The sequence below is a fragment of the Diceros bicornis genome, chromosome 1, assembly GCF_020826845.1.
Source record: "Diceros bicornis minor isolate mBicDic1 chromosome 1, mDicBic1.mat.cur, whole genome shotgun sequence".
NCBI lineage: Eukaryota > Metazoa > Chordata > Mammalia > Perissodactyla > Rhinocerotidae > Diceros > Diceros bicornis.
Window position 1 is genome coordinate 76006588 of NC_080740.1, and position 20430 is coordinate 76027017.

At 42.0% G+C, this 20430-nt stretch overlaps 1 protein-coding gene across 5 annotated transcripts in view; it reads right to left on the reverse strand.

Annotated features, from left to right (window-relative positions):
* Positions 1 to 5646: 5646 nt before the first annotated feature.
* Positions 5647 to 20430, reverse strand: part of ATP10B (ATPase phospholipid transporting 10B (putative)) — a 305435-nt gene continuing 290651 nt past the window's right edge. For all 5 annotated transcript variants that reach the window (XM_058545355.1, XM_058545345.1, XM_058545378.1 and 2 more), the window contains 2 exons: positions 13481 to 13668; positions 5647 to 8491 (listed from right to left, as the gene is read on the reverse strand). In XM_058545355.1, the coding sequence (XP_058401338.1) occupies positions 8032 to 8491; positions 13481 to 13668 (648 nt within the window). In that variant the 3' untranslated portion in view covers positions 5647 to 8031. The remainder of the gene's footprint in view (positions 8492 to 13480; positions 13669 to 20430) is intronic.

Sequence of the window (20430 nt, forward strand, 5' to 3'; positions counted from 1 at the left end):
TGGCCTTCTCCATGAGATGAGTCTCAGCCTAGTTGTGTTGGCAGACCTCAATGAAGGAGGAAATGCAAGAGAAATTGAGGAGAGCCCAGAATGTGTCTGGAGCCCTTTTAAGACAGAGGCCCTCAAGAACTACTGGTTTTCCTGGAACTTTGACTATTGGATCATCCTCTGGTCTTTGCCTATGGGGAAGAGAAGAAGGGGAGGCAGACAGACCTCCTGGTATGAGGGGAAGCAGAGGAAATTTCTCTCCCCACCTTTACCTTCTGGATTTGTGGTCAGGACTGATGAGAGAACATTCTTGTGAGCCAGACCACTGCTGTCATTGGCTAAGGCTGTGTTCTCGTGCTAGGATGACCTAAAGTTGAATCATTCATGACCTGTGAAATCAAGCTCTGACATTCTAGTAGGAGTGATTGAAAAAAAAGACACGAGTAACTAGCAGTGAGTCTGTATTGATTTCCATAAGTGGTGTGCGAAGAGCTTTGGGAGTTCAGTGACCAGAGATAGCCCTGTGACAAAAGTGGTCTTTAGAGGTCTGAATTTGAGATTCGGACCTTGAGCAGGCATTCTAGGTAGAGGAGATGGCTTGACCAAAGGCACAGAGGTTGGAAAGTGTAAAATATGCTCAGAATGGCAAGCAGGTAGGTTCCCTCAAGCGTGGCCTCTGAGCCTGGTGTGGTGGGTCAGAGTCAGGTGATGGGGGTCCAGTGTACACCTGATTCAGGAGTTGGGGCATAAATAGAGCACACAGTTCTTGCTTATTTCCTTTGGGAGTTATCTTAATATCCTTCAGAGTCCTTCTCTACTACCTGCTTACTCTTCCTGCCACCCACCCCCAAACTGTGTTTGTGATTTGCTCGTGCTTAGCCAGTCAGCAGGTTTTCAGTTGATTTCCTAGTGGCTTTAATTATCCTTTTCAAGATCTGATCAGCCTGGTTTCTTGCACATTTACTCAAAAAAAATTTCTTATTGACAGCTTGAGTGGAAGCTTCAAGGGCATTTAGGAGTGAACTGAGTGTGTGTTCTTACAGATGAGAATCATGAATTCAGAAAAATTCAAAGGCCTTAGAAGTCTCCAGGCTAACCCTTCCATTTTACATATGGAGAAGAATGAGAGGGGAAGAAAAGTCTCACAACAAGAAATTTGCAGATGTGGGAGCACAGATCTCCTGACTCTAAATTCAGTCAGGGCTCTTTTCACTCCACTGTGGAAGGAGTGTAGCCTAATGGTTCATGTTTTGGGCCATGAAGTTGGGCAACTTGACATTGAATCTTAGCTCTCAGCCACATACTTGCCTGTTGACTTTGGGAAAGGAATCAAGCCTCAGTTTACCCATCTATAAAATAGGACAAGGAAGCCAAATGGAAAAACATATTAGCATTTGCAGGGACCAAAAAAAGAGGGTATATTCTTTGTTTATCCTGTTGTACAAAAGCCACCTGATATGTAGGCCGTCACTTGCAAGGGTCTTATAAAAAAAGGGTCTTCTGACCCAAGGTGTCTATCTTCCGACTCTGGCCTGCCGCCCTGCCTGAAGGACTCCCGTGCCTATTTCTTCTTCGGGATGAAGTACCTCAAACTGCTGTTAAAATAGATGAGTTGCCAAGATGGGCTCTTATGTTAGGTCATTATTAAGACCATGGCCTGAATGACATCATCTGATGATCCTGAGCCAATCGACTGATGGTGGGGCCAGGAAGGTGATATGAGGTCCTACTTGGGAGGGCAACAATGGGCCCATTTGGTAAAAGCACCTAATGAGTGTACCCCAGAAGTTCCATTTTCAACATGGATGTAAATCACTCTCCTCTGGCCACTGGGGACAGGCACATGGGGCAATTGACGGCAAGTTCACATGCCCTCTCTGGGCCTTGCATCCTCTCTCTGGTTCCTTGCTTTTTAAAAAGAGGAGGGTGTGGCTAGAACTAGCCCAGCCAGAGGTAAAGCTGTCCAGGATTCCTGTACTCTCCTCATGAAAGAGAACTCTCATTGTCCGGCGTACCAGTCTGTTTTAAATGGGGAGATCAAATACGTGCTTCCTTTCGCACCTCTGTCATTTGTATCCAGTAAAAGGGACAAATCCTTACAGATATTTTTTTTTTTGTGGAGAAAAAGGTGGGTTGTTTTCAAGGCAGGATTAGAGGCTCAGAAGCAGCAGTTGGTGGGACTTCAGAATTCGCTTCCACCTCTGCAGACAGGAGAAAAGAACTCTCGAGGTGATTTCTTACTGGTATAGCCCCAACCTTCACTCTTAGGCGGCCCTTTTGCAAACGTAATTTCTGGAAGGATTCCATAGTCAAACAGATCCACCCTGACTCACCTGCCATGTGGCCTGATATTTTTTATTTTACCCTTTTGGGTTAATCTTATTTTTAAATATCCAAGCAGTCCTGGAAAGGATTGCCAGCTAATCTCTGGCAGATGGGATTGTTGAAGAGCCCTGTGGAGGGGTGTCAGGAGACACCGATTCCAGTCTCAGCACTAATTCTAAGTTACTGGGTGATCCTGGGTTTGTCCACTTATCTCTGACTTGAGTTTTGTCATCTGCAGGAATATCTTTCACCTCATCTTGTGGGAACATAGGTTACCTGGGGTGAGAAGGGCTCATGACACTGAAGAAAAAACATTTTCGTCCAACTTCAGTCAAGTGTCTGTCAGCTAGCCTCGCTTTGCTGAACTGGGGTTTATGGACAGGCTTTGAAGACGCTGCTGCCTGCCAAGTGTCTCGGTCCCTAAGGTGCCTGGGTTTACCTCTCCCCAGGCCTGACCTGTGAGTGGCTGCCCTCTCTTGTTGACCGAGAGTCAGGGGAGAGATGATGGCAGTCTAAACATCGGCAGAGGAGGGGCCCAGGGGCATTAGTATGCATGGAAGGGGTACTGGAGACTCTTCTTGGTGCCTTATTTACATAGTAAGCAGCTATGTTTATGGGAGTGTGGAGGTGTTGATGGAGAGAATAGGAGATTAAAGCTCCTCTTTCCCCACATTTTAGCACCTGGAGGGAGCCTATCACTGCCTGTGTGAGGGGAAGAGGCCTCCTAGCTCTAGCTTCCTCCTGACAGCAGGAAATGGTGGCTGCCTGGGCCCTCTTTAGGTATTTGCAGCTCCTTAATATCTACTGATCTGAAAAATGCAACCTGGGGCCTCAAAAAGGCTTAAGGGGTCCATTATCTTCCCAGATAGGGTGCTGCCCTCCTGCCTTTGTAGACTCCCTCTGAGACCAGCCCCCATCGACGATTTTCTTCAGCAACAGTTATAACATTGTTGAGTGCTGCCATGTGCCAAGCTCTGGGAACACAGCAGAGAACAAGATCTCAGTGTCTGTTCCTCATAGAATCTTCTACCATGTGAGCGTGTGTGTGTGTGTGTGTGCGCGTGTGATAGAGAATCAAACAACTGCACAAATAGTAAATCACTAGGCCTTGAATGAACCAGGGTTGTATCTACAATGTAACTGGCCTCTGCAAATAGCTTTTATAATCACAGAATGTTAGAACAAGTCCAACTCTCACCTCAAACCTCAGTTTGAGGTTGAAACCTGGTGAAAGGATTTGTCCAGAGTCACAGCAGAAACTGCTGGCAGAGCTGGTCTTGAAATCTGGCCTCCCAACTCTGGCTTGGGTCCCCCTCCGCCCTGTTTTCCCTGCTCTGGCTGCAGGAAGAACCCTCAGGTGCAGCAGCTCCTCCACGGATGCTGGGTGGCACCAGAACGCCTGTGAACAGAAAGGCTCCTGGTCTTAGCTCCTGTCTGAAAATGCCGAATCCTCATTGCGGGTCTTGAAGTTTTGGCTGGCAGCACTCCTCTTGTAGTGCCCACAAAAGGCCTGCCTGCTCAGGGTACTGCCCGGCTCATGGTCCCCACCATCTTTATCAATCAGTGGAGTCCTACCTGGGTCCCAGACTCCCACGGAGGTCTGTTCTCTGGTTACCTGGGAGAATTCGCTCCAGTGATTGATTTCTCCTGGGGGCCTCTCTGTGCATAACAGAATGTTCTGGCTGGGTGATCAGCTCAGGGGGAGATATTTTAGGGCAGTGCAGGCATGAGATCTGGTTCCCCTTAGGTGTTAGGAGCTTCCTTCCCTAAGCTTTTGTCTGGGTAAGCAACTTGGCTGAGCATGGTATGGTCTTTCTCCAGGTCATGTTGCCAGTTGGTGACAGAGTTGGGATGGAATTCTGGCTCACTAAGCACTGCACTACCTTGCTTCTCAGAATGTTGAGAAGATAAGACTTGCTGTCATTGGTGCCCACCTGCCCCTCCAGCCCCATCTCACAGTTGTATAGCTCTGTGACCAAGGGTATAGGCTCTGGTTTCAGACTCCTCTGGATTAGGACGCTGCCTCCCCACTTGTTAATTACGTGACTGTGCCATGTTTATGTAACTATTCTCTGCCTCACTTTCTCATTTTGTAAATGGGATGTGGTAGATTGCAAATGGCCTCAAATTTCTTTGAGCTCCTCTTATTAAAGGAGTATATTTTCCCAGCCCCTTGAAACTGGGCTGGCCTGTGACTTGCTTTGACTGATAGAATGGGATGGCACTGATGATGTGTCAGTTGTGAGCTGGGTCTCAAGAGACTTTGCACTCTCAGAACATGCTACCATGTGACAAGGCCAGCTGATGTCCTTGAGGATTAGAGACCATGTGGAGGGAGATCCCAGCCATCCCAGCCCAAGTTGCCCACTCACAGCATTGTGAGCACGTGAACAATTGTGTTAATTCACTACTTTTAGGGAGTGGTTTGTTATGTGGCAGAAGCTAACTAACTGAAACAGGAGAGAATAACAGTACCTCCTTGTAGGGTTGCTGTGAGGTTTACATGATGATGTGCACTTAGACCAGGGTCTAGCACACAGCAAGCTAGTACAGTTGTTTCTAGAAATATCATCATGGGGCAATTCCTCTTGCTTATTGCATTCTAGTCACACTGAGTGCCTTTCTTTTTTTTTGACTATACCAACATTTTTCAGGGCTTTCATCTTTAATTCTCTGCTTGGAATGGCCCTTCCCTGCAGTCTTGTTTTCATGGTTAAGGTCTCAGCTGAAACATCTCCTCCTTGGAGAGCCCTTCTCTAGTACACTGGGAACCCTCCCCACCCCCCTTCATCTCCATTCTAGCTTCCTTTCATTGTGTGTCATTATCACATTTATTGACTTCCTTGAATATTGTCTGTCTCCCCTTCTAGACTGTAAATCCCTGAGGGTGGGAGCTGGGTCTGCTTTTGTTCCTTCTCTTATCCTTGCTGCCTACCACAGTGCTGTGTACAGCAGGCACTCACTTGGTATTTGTTGCATGAGTGCATGAAAAGAGGCACCTAATCAATATGAGTTTGAGGTTGGCATTAGGCTTCCAGGAACAGTGGAGTAGCTAGGTTGGAGTTTCCGAGAGCGGGGACTGGGGGTGCTGCTTCTAATACTTCCAGCTGTTTTGGTTTGTGTCATACTCTTATGTTGGATCAAATGTGTTCCTGATACTGTGTCCAATAAGGCTATGAGCTTCTTTAAGACAGGGATTGAGTTCTTCACAGCCTCTAGCACATCACCAGGCATCTGGTACGGGCTTAGATGCCTGTCTCTTGGCTAGATAAACGAATGGATGAGTGGATGTGAATGCAAAGAAGGATGGAAGGAAGAGAGAGTACTCAGAACTGCAGGCAACTATGGAAAACCATATTTATTTTTTTCTAATAAAGGACAACACATTTCCAGTCAATCAGTAAAAGGTCATAAAAGTATAAAAATGTTTTAAGTACAATCACTAGCATTATGTTATAGGGAAATAGTTGTTTTAACCTTTCCCTAAGATGGCACATTGGACAGTCACAGTTGGTTTGGTTTACAAAGAGGAGAAAGAGTAGGTGAACAGTTGTCCTAGGACTGAGGAGTTTCCTAGGATGTGGGACTTTCAGTGCTAAAACTGGGAAAATCCCAGGCAAACTGGGATGGTTGGTCATGCAAGAAAGCAAGCAGCATCAGAATGTTGGTTATGGTTCGGCATTTAGGTGTAGGGGGTCAGGTATTTTCTTAACTTCCCTAACACCTTGTTTCCTCTTAGCTCTGAAATAAAAATCCCTGTTATTATCAAGGGTGTTGGAGCTTTCAAAGGGTTTTCACATCCCCTGTGTATTTTGACGTGATCCTTATGCCAAGCCCGGGAGGTAGGGCAGTTCTAACCTAATTTGCAGGCATGGCATCCTGCTTCAAGGTTCCTGGCTCCTGGAGAGTACAGAGGCAGAGCAAAGACTCAAACCCAGATCTTCTGAGGCCAGTGTTCTTCCCACTACTCTGTTCTTTCCTGAAATGTCTTTCCTGTGTCATCTAGCTTTCCAGAGTGGGCAGGAATTGTATAGGGAAAGGGAGGACCCCGAGATCCAAATTTTGGCTCAATCTCCTCATTTGGGACAATTCATACCGTTACTACTTTGCCTGATGCGTTACCCACTCCTCCCTCAGCAAACCTCATGTAGGATTCCCCTCAATACCCACCAGGTGGCCAGTGTTGGCATCATGATGTGGCAGAGTCAGTGAAACTGATCCAGTGTATTGACTCCAGTAAGATGCACCGAATGGCCCCTTCAGTTCAGGTTTGTCAGCAGGATGGTCAAAGGCCCGGCTCAGTCTGCCATTTGCCAATTGATTGTTGTGATCTTTTTGGGCATCTTTGCTGAGAAGTCACTCAAGTGATAAGTCAACTCATGGGGTGGCTATGACTCTTAGGCTCAAAGACTTATCACACTTGTTGCATCCATCCCCAGTAGGGATTTTGCCTGATATATAAGCACCACCCTAAGGAGGGGAGGGTTCAATAACTCTCCCTGACTTATCTTAAAAGACTAGGGACAGGCTATCCTTGCCTATGGTAGACCTAGCTTCTCTTGACAGCCTATTAGAATTCTATCATCCATTGTTTCCTTTCAACACTGTTTTAAGCTCTTCTATATTTTTGTTATTTATGACCTCTAGGGATAAGAAGTCTATATACTCCTTCTTTTCCCTGTGAAGTAAGACTTCCTCTGACTCTCCCTAATTTAACTGAAGCATGTGCCAGTGTCTTCCAGATGGTGATATTCTGGGATAAGCTTAATGAATAGGGTCTCACATTGGCCCTACTCTTTAAGATGTCATTGTTTGGGCTCAGAGTTGCTCTATCATGTGGGTCTATTCTGGGTGCAGATGTGCAAAGACCTCCTGATCTTAGAGTTTTCTTAGCCTGAGAGCTGAATGAGGATGGGGACTTCTATTTAAAAATAAATAAAATAAATAGCTTTAACAAAAGAATGCTGCCTAAGTCCTCTCAGACTATGGGATTTGTGGTAAATCATGGGGTTTCTGGTGCACCTGTTCTCTTTAGCACGCTTGTGTTCTTTCTGCCTCTTACACTAGCTGTGGCCGCACAACCCTCAGTACTGTCTGTGGCACTGAGTTCAAATTTAGTTTTAGTTTTTAGATGTGGTCTTCTTTGGCTTAGAGACAAAAAGCAGATCCAACTCTCTGAGAATGGAAGGGATGTTAATCTTGACATAGCCATCACTGTGACACACTCAAGATGAAGCACTTGTGTGCATGGGTCTCTTCTGAAACTGTAACTCTTGGCACCAAGGAGTGAGGTGATGGTTCAACAAGCGCAGAAACTTTCATATCCTGAGATATTGCCTGAGTTGATATACTTCTTGGAATCTTGGAAACTTATGGTCCGCTTGCATTGGGTTGTAGGCTGTACCTAGCTAGAGGGTCAGAAGAGTGTTCCTGGGCTAAAAAATTTGAAAACTCATTGCAATAGAAACATAGCTTTCTTATAAAAACTCGGTTGTTTGCAAGACGTGCTACTTAGCAGCAGGAGAAAACTAGAGGTCTATTGGTTTCCAGTCCTTTTTTGTCAAACCCCTTAAGGCCAGCACTTCCTCTAAGGAAGTAAAGCCTGGTGGGGAAAAAGAGTAAGACTGGCACATTCCTTCCTCCATGAAGAGGAAATGGGTTAATTAGGCCAGTGGTTGGGTGACCTCCTCTGAGTTTGTACGTAGTTCTGTAGGCCTCTCACATGGTCAGTGAACTCTGGGATCGGCGATGGCTGCCCCTGCTCGAGGGCCGGTAGGCATCAGTATGTCCACTTGCGTAGGCTCCGGAAGCCATCGTCTTACCAGGCCCCAAAAGAAGGTGCTCCCCAGATGAGAGTTTAGCTGAGGAGTCCCCTGAACATGGGTCATCCCTCATGTGGTCTCTGCTGCATCTCTCCCCATGCAGCGCCCAGTCCTCCTTGTACTTCCACTTGGGAGGCCTTGAGCTCTTTGGGGTGGTGGCTCTGAAGCCCTGCTCTGGGACAGGTGGATCTGGATGGTGAGTGGGCTGAGCCTCTCCAGGGACAGGCACAGGCCTCTGTCTGCTTCTCCAACTCTGGATTTCCAGGTCTCTTTTGTCCATGGGGAGTTTGTCGATTTTCTGAGCTTTTGAGATCAGAGACTTCCCATAAGTCCCTTGTAGAGACAGGAAAAAGTACCTGGTGGGAAATAAATCAGAAATTATCTTTATTCTGTTTTGTTGACTACTTGAAAGGGACCTTAGACTCCAACTCCCCACCCGGGGCGAGGTCCTCTTTGCTGCACTGACTGATGGTTATCAAATCTATGCCTGGGCACCTCTGGTGCTGGGGAGTTCGACAACAACAGAATATAATAGCTAACATTTATTATGTACCAGGACTATTCTAAGTGCCTTACGTGTTATTAACTCATCCTATTGTCTCAACAATTCCATGCAACACATGGTGCTTTTGTTTCCTCCTGCGTACAGATGAGGAAACCGAGGCACCGAGAGATTCAGTGATTTGTCCAGAGCCACACAGTGATCAAGCTGTGGGCAGAACCAAGCACTCTGGATCCCGATGCTCTTCTCATCTCTCTCATACACAAGGCGGTCCATTCTATTTATAGGCTATTCTAATTTGGCAAATTTACTTCTATGTAATGTTCAACCCTTCACAGAACTTAATTTTTAAGTAGTTTCTAAATACATATTCTTTTCTTGAATCCACGGGCCACGCTGACTTCACAGCATCACTGTATTATCACTATTTTCCAGGTGAAGAAACTGAGGCCCTAAGTGATGAAAGGTCTTTCAAGAAGTAAATAGATCTCCCTGATGGAACTCAGGGTTCTTTTCCCCATACAAGCTGCATGTGGCCGAGTGGACTCTGGAATTGGGAATCTCTATCTGTGCCTAGAATCTTTTCCCCATTCCAAGTTTAGGAAGGGAAGGAGAAGATAAATAAATAAAACTATGTGATGTATGGAGAAAGCATACACCATCTTGTGATAATGGGCAACTCATATTCCCTTCTGGGTGTCAGTTTCTTTATTCAACAAGTAATTCTATTGGTCCAGAAGACATCTAAGATCTTTTCCAAAAATGATCATTTAAAAATTTTTATTTCTTAAGAATTGTGAGCAGAGAGGCTCCCATCCTTTCACTATGTCTAAAAGCTTCAGGGTGACCTCACAGTGAGTAAGGGTTTTCTGAAGACTGTAGCAGATCCCAAGGAATGAGATAAGCTTTCCTTATTCTTTCTCATTTCACCCAGGGAGGCAGTACAGGTGGCCATGTATGTATTGCAGGAAAAACTTATTGCCTGGAAACTGGAATTTTTCTCAGTTTAAACTTTTCCCCCAAGCCATCCCTTTCCTTCTCTGTCCCTTTATTCAACAAATACTTGTTGTGTCCCTACAATGGGCCAGGCCCCAAGGGATTAAGCTGTGAACAAGACAGACAGGTTTCTAGCTCTCATGTAGCCCATGAACAGAGTTCTAAGCAGAGGGAGCAATGAGGGTCAAAGACCTGATCTGGTGTGAGAGACCTTCCTTGAGGAAGAAACATTACAGCTGAGGACTGAGGGATGCATAGGAGGTAGCCAGGCAGGGAGGGGGTGAGAACCAATCTGGAGCACAATGGCTGAAGTGTGGATAGTGAGGACAAGAATGGGGAAATAGCACACAGAAGAGCTTGGAAGGGACAGAGCAGGCAAGGACTGTGGGCCACGTTTTGGTTTCGGTGCTTTATTGTAAAGGCCTTGGGAAGACCTTGGAGGGTTATAAACAGATGACATGATGACACTTTGACACAATGATAATGGATTAGGTTAAAACCCAATAGGAGACTATTGAACTAATTTAGGATGAAAGGATTATAACCCACCCATGGTGGTTGCTGTAGAAATGGAAATAGCAGATGGATTTGAGAAATATGTAGCAGACAGAACTGTCAGGTCTTGGTGATAGGCTCGATATGGGCATAAGGTGGTGGGCAGTATCAAGAATAACTCCCCCGGGTCTGCCTCGATCCTAAGTGGGTAACATTTGATGAAAGGGACTCGGGAAGAAACCCAGGTTTCTTGGATGGCAGTGGTGATAGAGGGTGGATCATGAATTAAATTGTCGGTCTCCTACTTTCCTCAGAGTCAGCATGCCCAGGGGAAGTGATGACTAGGTAGCAAGAAAGATGTATCTGGAATTCAGAAGAGAGATCTGGGCCAGGAATTTGTATTGGAGATTCATCTGTTAAAAATAATATTTAACTTCACAATAGTGGTTGCTGTATCTACAGAGAGAGTTAAAGTTAGAAGATGGGAGAAACTACGACCAAGGTTTGACATACACCATGTGAAGGACATGAGCCAGCAACGGAAACAAAGGTGATCCAGGAGGAAAACAAAGAGACTGTGGGTTACCAAAGCAGAGGGAAAGTGTCCAAGGACTGTTATCCTCCACTGTAGCTAATTAAGATGCTGCATTGTGTTTCAAGTTTGTGTTAGGTTCTTTTCTTTTATCTGTAAAATAATTTACTTGTTCCTAGTTTAAAAGAATCTGTACAGTTTTTATATACTGGTTGAATTAATTAGACCAAGATTAGTGAGTTCAAGGTTAGTGGGCTAATTATCACAAGCTTGGTGAGTGAAGTCAATCTCCATTATGATAAATACAGCTTACAACTTTACATGAACAAATACAGTTTTCTATGGCAAACATTCTATAATGTAGATTTCCATAAAAAACATTAATAGTTCCAAGGTTACAACTCAACAGTACTTGGAACTGTTAAAATAATCCTTTCACTATCAGAGGAAATCTCTTTGCCTTTCTTAGTAAACAGAAATTCAACTTTATGATAATATAGAATAAGCAAAGATTTAACTCATGCACTATGGTAACTAGCAGGTAAATATTTGCTAACTTTTCCCTTACTTGTCCCTCATCTGTTTAACAAGCTGTAATGTTGAGTGCTTATCTTTTCAAAGAAAAGTGTCAATAGTCTTTTCGTGCTTTTCAATGATTCTCATCAAGTTGAGAGACTTTGGCTTCAAGTGTGTTTTCTAGCCAAGGGTAACACAAACAATACGGGGCTCATAATTTCCTATTTCCATATCCCAGATAAGAAACAGGACAGAGGAGCTTAGACCCTGGTCAGTGGTGATCAAAACCATGTTCAACCCCAAAAGTGTGGACAAAAATATTTAATCCATGTATTTGATGCCCTTTTCCAATGAGGGCGCAATCCTCATGGTCTCCCCAGGGTCCATCTTTCCAGGGGTGGGGTGGGAAATAGGTCCTTTGAGGCTTGTGCTTCTTTTTGATTGCTTCCTACTCTTCACTCTCAGGGCCCTCTGTGAATACAGAGTACCCATAACACGGTCAAACTTATGTCTGAATCGTCTGCTAGATTGCGGGCTCCTTGACAGCAAGGATTCTGTTTTATTCATCTTCTGTTATTTTAGCATCCATTCCTCATTTCTCTCTGAGTGCAGCCTATGTGACAGGAACTGTGCTAGGTGTTGGTTGTACAATGATAAGGAGAACACCTTCTTTCCAGGAGTTAATGGTCAGACTAAGATAAACAGACAATTTATAATAAATGGGATAAAGGCAGTGACAGAGATACACCCCAGTGATGGGAACACACGCAAGAAGGGACCTGTTACAGCCTGAGGAAGGTGGGTGAAGAAGAGAAAGCCTTCTGGAATTGGTCATGCCTGAAACGACGTCAAAGCAGGAGGAGGTTTGGTAATGGGAAGGGCATTTCTAACAGAAGGAACAGTGTAAACAAAGGCAGGGAGGTGAGAGGGCATGGGGCCTTTAAGGAAGTACAAGAAGCTTGGTCGCGTGGAGCCCAAAGTTTGAGGGAAGGAGTGGAGAGATGAGGCTGCAGAGACCAGTAGGGGCCAAGCACGGAGGCCGTGGACACAGTGCATGCTTAGAACTCAACCAAAGTTTGTGGGGTTCACTGACTCCAATAGTATTTGTCACCTTGGTGTCTTCAGAGGTCAAGGTCTGAGGTGGCTTAGGAAAAAGAAATGGAGACCAAACTAGGGTAAGCAAGCTGCCAAACTTATTAAAGGAAGCAAAACCTGCTGATGCCTCTCTGCCTGATTTTGTATTAGAAGAAGTTCTGCACAATATTGCAATGGCCTGTTGAGTATAGTTTATAAAGTGGCTGAATCTCGATGTTCAGGGTGGTGAGATCCTGAGGATGGAGAGGGGCTAAGTCTTGCCTATGGGTACATGATTGTCAAGTTCCCCAACTTCTCTGACTAGACAGTATGGGCTGGAGAACAGAATGCTGGCCTCTGAGTTGGGAGAACCCAGCTCCACTGTGATTTGTGGTGGGCATGTGGACACATTCTGGTCCCTCTTGGGACTTGAGCTGTCCCTTGAGCAAGTGGGACTAGAAGCACAGCTCTGCCTAACTTCTAGGTGACTTTGCAAAAGCAAAATGAGTAGCTAGATAAGAGAGCATGTGTCAAGATTGAACTCCAAGGAAATGCAAGGCATTATTGTTGTTTTTCTGGAAGAGGCAAATGGCTGGAAATGTTAGAAATAGTCCGTGGGCATGAACGATTTATTTGGCTAATACACATTGTGTGTGTGTGTTTTAACAAATTTGAGTAATATTAAAAAGTTGTCTATTTCATGAAAAATTTGAATTCCTAGGAAAAATCGGAAGCTCTGAAATGCTAGACTTGATCTTTCCTGGTGGCAATGATAGGGTGAAGCTGGAAAGTTCTTTCTCCCAACGTCAATGTCTGTCCTTTACCTGGTTTTCTGTAGTTGCTTACCTGTCGTTGCAGGCATTTGAGTGTGAGACTCCTGGGCTAATAAATAAAGGACCAGAGAGCTTTCCAAAATGATTCTCTATACACAAGGAGGGAATCATTGCCTTTGTAAGGCAGGAGGGTAGGAATTATTACTCCCATTTTATAGATGTCACAACTGAGGCCACACCAGATTGGGGGACTTCGCTACTCTGTGGCTGACCTGGGACAAGAGCCCATGTTTTTTTGCCTCCTCGTTCATTGTTCTTTCTGTCCTAGCACCCTATCTTTGAAACAATAGCCTCAAGGATCCCAGGAGGAGTCAAACTCTTGACCCTGGGATTATGAACATGGCTTATTAAGGGGAGACTGGTAGTTCTGGGAAGAAAACAGCTCCCACGCTCAAACCTCGGGAGAAGAGCGACGGCCGGTGTGAGGAAGCAGACGAGGTAGAAAGTGGGGTCTGAGAGCTGGCGCTCCATCACCCAGTAAGGATTGGTGGGGCTGTTGCAGGTGAGGCAGGTGGCGTTGTATACTAGGGATACCGCAAAGTACATCAGGAAGCTGCCTATGAGAACAAGCCCGTGGATGACGGTCTGTGGAAGGAAAGAAGAAATCAACACTGTTGAACGTTTAGATTAGGGGGCAGTGCAATCACACTGCTAGGGTAACTTTGTTTTAAACTTCTTTTTTTGGAAATGCAACACACATTTGAAACATTAAAAAAAGTGTGCAGTTTAATGGCTCATAATAAAGCAAACACTCATGTTGCTACCACCCAGAATTTGAACACACATACCCCAAGAACTCCTAAATCTTCTGTCTCATCCTTGCCTGGTGATAATTTCCCAGCTATCCTTTGTAGTTTTATGCTTTCCTATATAGCCTGTTTTGAAATGTTAGAAAAATAGATCACCTTTTGTGTGATTTTTCTTTTTTCCCCTCAATATTATGTTTGTGTGATGAATGCATTTTTTTCCGTATGTGGCTGTAGTTTATCCATTTGCAAAGCAGTGTAGTGTTCTGTTGTCTGATCTTTTACCCTGCTTGTTTGTGCTTCTTTTTCCCCATTTTTTTTTAAACTCTATTTGTAGTGGGGCATCTCACGCCTTTTTTCTTTTTTGCAGGGAAAGATTCGCCCTGAGCTAACATATGTTGTCAATCTTCCTCTTTGTGTTTTTTTTCCTCCCTAAAGCCCCAGTGCACGGTTGTATATCTAGTTGTAAGTCTTTCCAGTTCTTCTATGTGAGCCACCACCACAGCATGTCAACTTACAGATAGGTGGTGTGGTTCCATGACCGGGAAACGCTGGCCGCTGAAGCGGTGAGAGCGCCAAACTTGAACCACCAGGCCATCAGGGCTGGCTCTTTTTCCCCCATTCTTGTCCTCTTTTAAACTTACTATTTTGTATAGTTTCATTTTTCCCCTTTACTAGTTTGAAAGTTATACACTCCATTTCTATTCTTTAAGTGATTACTCAATAAATGACAATAATCTTACCACAGACTAAAGTTTATAACTACTTTTTCCTCCTCCTGAGTTATACAAGGGCTTTACAGCACTTTAACTCTGTTTACCTTTCTCCTGACTTATTGCTACTGCATATTTTAAGTCCATTATCTTTTTAAAGCACATATAAGTCATTGTAGTTTAATATGGTCAATATTCATCAAGATTTACTTCTACTTTCTATGTTTACCACTTTTTATGCCTTCATTTCCTCTTGCATCTTGGACCTTCCATCTGATATTTCTTTCCTTTTGCTTTAAGTATATCCTTTAGCATTTCCTTTAGTGGGAGTCTGCTGGTGATATATTCTCTGATGCTTTATTCCATTCTCTTTCTTGAAAGATATTTTCAATGGATATAGAATTCTTGTTTGGCAGTTATTTTCTTTCAGTATATTTAAGCTAGCATTCCACTGTCTTCTGGCTTCTGTCATTGCTATTGAGAAGTTAGCAACTCTTTACCTGTTGTTCCTTAGAAGGAATTCTTTCTCTCTTAAAATCCGGCTGCTTTTCATTTTTATATTGTCTTTAGTGGTCTATAGTTTCCTTATGATAAGTGTGGATTTCTTTTATTTATCTTGAGTTTTGCAAAGCTTTTTGAATCTGTGGATTGATATCTTTCATCACTTCTGCAAAGTTCATCACTTCTGCAAAATTCTGAAGTCACTATCTTTTCAACTACTGCCTCTGTCTCATTTTCTCTCTCCTTTCCTTCTGAGATGCTGATCAAATGTATATTAGACCTTTTCAGATACCACTCTATCTTCTGTATATTTAATATCTCTTCCATAATTTTCATTATTTTTCCTCTGTATTATATTCTGGATAATTTCTTTTGACCAATTCACTAACTCTCCCCTTTAGCTGTGTTTAATTTGCTGTTAAGCCAGCCATTGAAACTTAAATTATAGTTATTGTATTTTTTTAATTTCTAAATATCTTATGTGATCTCTTTTCAAATATGTTGGGTTGCTTTGTATAGTTTGCCAACCCCCGCAGATATTTTAAAGCTTATTCTTCTTTAAAAAAATGTTTTCTATAATTTATATTTGATAATACCAACACCTGAAATATTTTTCTGATTTTATTTTTTTGACCCTCACTAATGGCTTCTTGTTTCCTTCAGAGCTTGATTATTTTTGAATATGTGATGCTTATTTCCCTTGGAAAGTTAATAGGGACAATTTGAGGCTTATGATGAGATACCTTTCCCTAGAGAGGGTGTGTGTGTGTGTATTTATTTTGCAATAATAATAGGCCTTGGCCACTCTCAGTCCTGAGTCATTTTAAACTGAATTCATAGATCAAAGTTTGGCTCACCCAGGTGACACAAACCTGGGCTGCAAATCTGGATGAGGCCAGCACACGGTCTACGTCCCAGGACAGGTCCTTGATGCTGATTCTCCCTGCTCTGTTCAGCACGGTGGGAACAATCCTTTCAGTCCCTGCTGGGGCAGGTGTACAGGCCAGTGCACTTTTGGGTGGTGTAGCCCTTGGGGTCCTAATTTAATGTAGTATCTTATTAGACTCCCACCATGGGTGTGTGGGTTTTGATTTCTGAACCTTTTGCTCAGTCAAGTCTGCCAAAAACAAAGCTCACTTTGGGCAGGGTTGCAAACACCCTCAAGAAAACAGAGGCTTTGGCTCAGCTTGTTTCTCTAGAATTCCCCTTTCCCAGAGGTTTTTGTCTTTCCTATATGCTTTTAAGGAGTGCTTTTTTTTTTTTTTTTTGTAAATTATTCATTATTTTTAGTTGTTTTCAGTGGGAAAGGTGATCTGAAAAATCGAGACCCTGTTCCTGGAGAAGAAAGCAGTTAGCTAATTTTTTCAATTGCTTTGGTGGGGACTGTGAAAACTGACACAGTTATTAAAATTCATGTTAGATTTCTACCCAGGGAAGACATAGACCCTCCCCCTGCTTCAAGCACTTTCAAAAGGGAAATATATTTTTCATAATGACTCTAGTAGCTGACTCCTTTCCCAAGAGCAACAGAAATCACCAGTAACTAACTGGGATACCTGGTCTAGAGAAGCATTAGGTGGTTTAAAAATGCTGGATGGTAAGTGAAAGGAACAACTCCTCTCTTGCAAAGCAGATGGATGCAGTGCTTTGAGAAAGTGGGCCGAGCGGCCAATCAGAGGATACAGAATCTTTAGTCTCATCACCCATTTAATACACAATCGAGGCCTGATTATACTTTGCAGGGCATTTTGAAAGGTCAAAAAAAAAAATCTAATGGTTAAGAGGGTCATAGAGAGCAGAGTTCCTCTTGGGAAATATCTTGGGCTAGTTTTTTAAAAGTGTAATTAAATGATTATGAAATATTTCAAGCATACAGACAACAAACCTGATATACTCAACATCCAGCTTTATCAATTTTAACCTTATATCATATTTGCCTCAGATTTTTATTAAAAGATTAAATCTTACAGATACAATTAAAACACCCATATATCCCTTGCAAATCCCTTCTCTTTAATCTCAAACAAAATTCAGTGTTCATCATTCTTATGCGTATTTTATTCATACATGTTTCTGTATCCATGTTTACAGTTGCTTTTTTACTTTACCATGCGTATGTATCCTTTTGTAACTTTTTTTTCACTAGACATTATGCTTTGGTGTCTTATCTGTGTTGATAGACACAGCTCTAGTTTATTCATTTTAACTGTTCTATTGCTTGACTATGCCACAATTTATTTATTTTTCTGTGGATGAACATTTAGGCACTTTCCAATTATTTTTTCTATTAAGAACTATAACAAACATTCTTGTACATGCCTCTGTACATACACGTGTAAGAGTATTTCCAGGGTGCATACTTAGAAGTGGACTGGTGTCATAGCATACGAGTACTTAAACTCCTCTAGCTATTTTCAAATTGCTCTCCAGATGGTGGTATCGGTTTACAGTCTACTAACAGGATATGAAAGTTCCTTGCTTGGGCTTTATTATCTTTAATACACTGCTGAGTTGATTTGCCAATAATTTATTTAGAATTTTTATATCTATGTTCATTTAGTGAGATTAGTCTATAATTTTCTTTTCTTGAAACGTCCATGCCCATTTTGGCATCAGAATTATTCTAGCCATGAAAAATGAATTGCCTGTCTTTTCTACTTTTCTAATCTGTGAAAAAATTGGTATAAGATAGGGATTATTTGTCCCTTATAAATTTTGTCAACTCACCTTTTTAATCTTCTGGGTTTGTGTCTTTGAGGACAGGGTTACCAATTCAATTTCTTTAATGGTGATTGGTTTATTCAGGTTTGGTGAATGACCTTGACTATTTTTTGGTAAAGTTTACATTTAAAGAAATTATGAACTGGCTTAAATTTTCAAAAAATGTTAAAAAAATTGATTATATCTATAATTAATCTTTTTCATTCCTAGTATTGTTTTTATGGTTTCTCTTTTTGTGTCTTCTCCTGGATCAGTTTTGCCAGAGATTAGTTTCTATTGTTTCCTTGATTTTTCTCTTATCTTTTTTCTTTTCTTTTCTTCTATTTTCTTTAGGTTTACATGGTAACTTTTTTAAGTTCTTCAGAGTTGAATTCTTAACTTGTTTTTCATCTTTTTGTTTTTAATAATAAAAGCTTTAGCTGCATCCTACAAGTTTGCATATGTAGTATTTTTATAGTCATTCAGCAATAAGTATAATTTCCATCATGATTTACTCTTGATTTCATGAGTTATTTAGAAGTGTGTTTTGAAATTTCCAAGCATGTTATGTTTGTTTTGCTATCTTTTTATTGCTCGTTTTTAATCTAAATGCATTGTTGTCAGAAAACATGCTCTTTATGACACTGATTCTTCCAAATTCTTTTGTGATTCAGAATTTGGTCTTTTTAATTTTTGGTATATGGTTTGTGTGTGTTTGAAAAGATGCATGTATGCTATTTGGAGCAGGATTTTATATATTAGATCTAATTATAGTAGATCAAATGCGATAATTTATTCAAAGCTTCTCTATCCTTTCTATTTGATCTCTGTTTCTGATAGAGTTGTATAAAAATCTCACACTATAATTGTAAATTTGTCCATTTCTTCTTATATTTGCTAGATAAAATCCGACCTGATAATTTTTGCTCTTAATAGGTGAATTAAATCCATTTACATTTATTATGAGTACTGATATATTTGGATTTATTTTGAACCTCTTATTTTGTATTTTTTGTTTGCCATCATTTTTTTTGCTCTTTTCATCTTCCCTATATGCTGCAGAATGGATAGTTTCCTATATTCCTCTTAAGTCTGTAAGATATTATTTTTAAATATTGAGATACCTTAAGTTTTAAGAGACACTAAATAAATGTGGACTTTTATAAAAAAATTTATAGTTAAATGTGTTCATGATGAAAGCTTCAGCATAAATTAATTACCTATTCAACAGCCCTTCTTTACCATTATGTTGTTTCTTATAGTTTTAACTTTTAGGTTTCTTCTTTTAGCAAGGGTCTATGGGTGATAAACCTTACAGAGTTTGTCTGAAAATGTCATTTATTTTGCCCTAGCCTTAAGTAATAGTGTAACTGTTATTTCCCCTCAGGTCTTTGAAAATAATTACTCCATTGTTTTCTGGCTTCTATTGTTTGTCAGTTTAACTGCTGTTCCTTTTCAAGTAATTTGTTCATAGTCTCTGATAGACTTTAGGATTGTCTCTTTGTCTTTTACCATGCACAGCTTCACTATGATGCATCCAGGCCATACATCCAGATTTATTTTGGTTAATTTTCATTCTCATTGATTACCTCTTCATCTATTGCTTCTCTACCATTCTTTCCTTTTTCTTCTTCTATGACTCCTATTACGTGGATGCTGAAGCCATTTAGTCTAGCCACCATTCCTCTTAACTACTTTTCCACATTTGTGCAGCATTCTGGACAAGTTCCCAATACTACCTTCCAATGTGGTAGTTGACTTTTTGCCCGTGTCAATCTAGAGTGGATCATACAAATTGCATTTTTAAGTTTAATAACAAAATTTTTCATTTTCAAGAGTTCTAAACGTTTCCTTAGCTTGGCTCAGTTCCTAGTGTTCAAGTTGTATCTCTGAATCTTGCCCACCTTCCTCACAGCTTCTGATAAAACAGTCACTCTAAATAACTTGTCATTGTCATCTTTTCTTCAGCTTTCTTTCTCGAGTGGGAGACCTCCAGCCCAGACCTGGGACCCAGCAGTAAATGGGGCTCCAGTCTTCCCTACCCCACAGGAGCTGGACTCCCCACTGCCATGGTCTGTCTCCTGTCCTGGATTCCAGAAAGCCTTCAGTTTGAGCCTGTCCAGTACCTTCCCCTCCCCCACACTATTGTGTTTCAGCCTCTTCTGGTGTTGGTGGTTCTTGAAGAAATTCATCCTGTACTTAAGCTTAGCTATGCCTTTCGGGTTTTATTACTTTGTTCTATCTGTCATTGGCATGATTTAGAGCAGAAGGGGTTTTCAAAATGGGAACTCTGTGATCTGGAAGTTCCCTTGGACAGCGCTTATCAGCCACTGCCCAGCATGTCAGGGCCTGGTCTAGCTTGTCAGGGAGTGGTGGGGAGGAAGTTCCATTGCACAATGTAGGGAACACAGTGAACCTACTTGGGGCAGTTTTTAAAATTTTTAATACATATGCTTTCTAAAAGAGCCATTTCAGCTTGGCTAAGGACAAATCTTTCTGTAAAGTGGTTTCCCTGCACCATTCAATCTTACCTCCTCACACTATTAGCATAGGAGTTAAAAGGTCAAGAATCAGACTGCCAGGGTTCATAGTTGCTTCTATCTTGAACTGCTTGGGGAAAGTTTCTTGTACCTTTTTTGATATCTATAAAATGGGAATAAAAAAACACCTAACACATGCATATATTG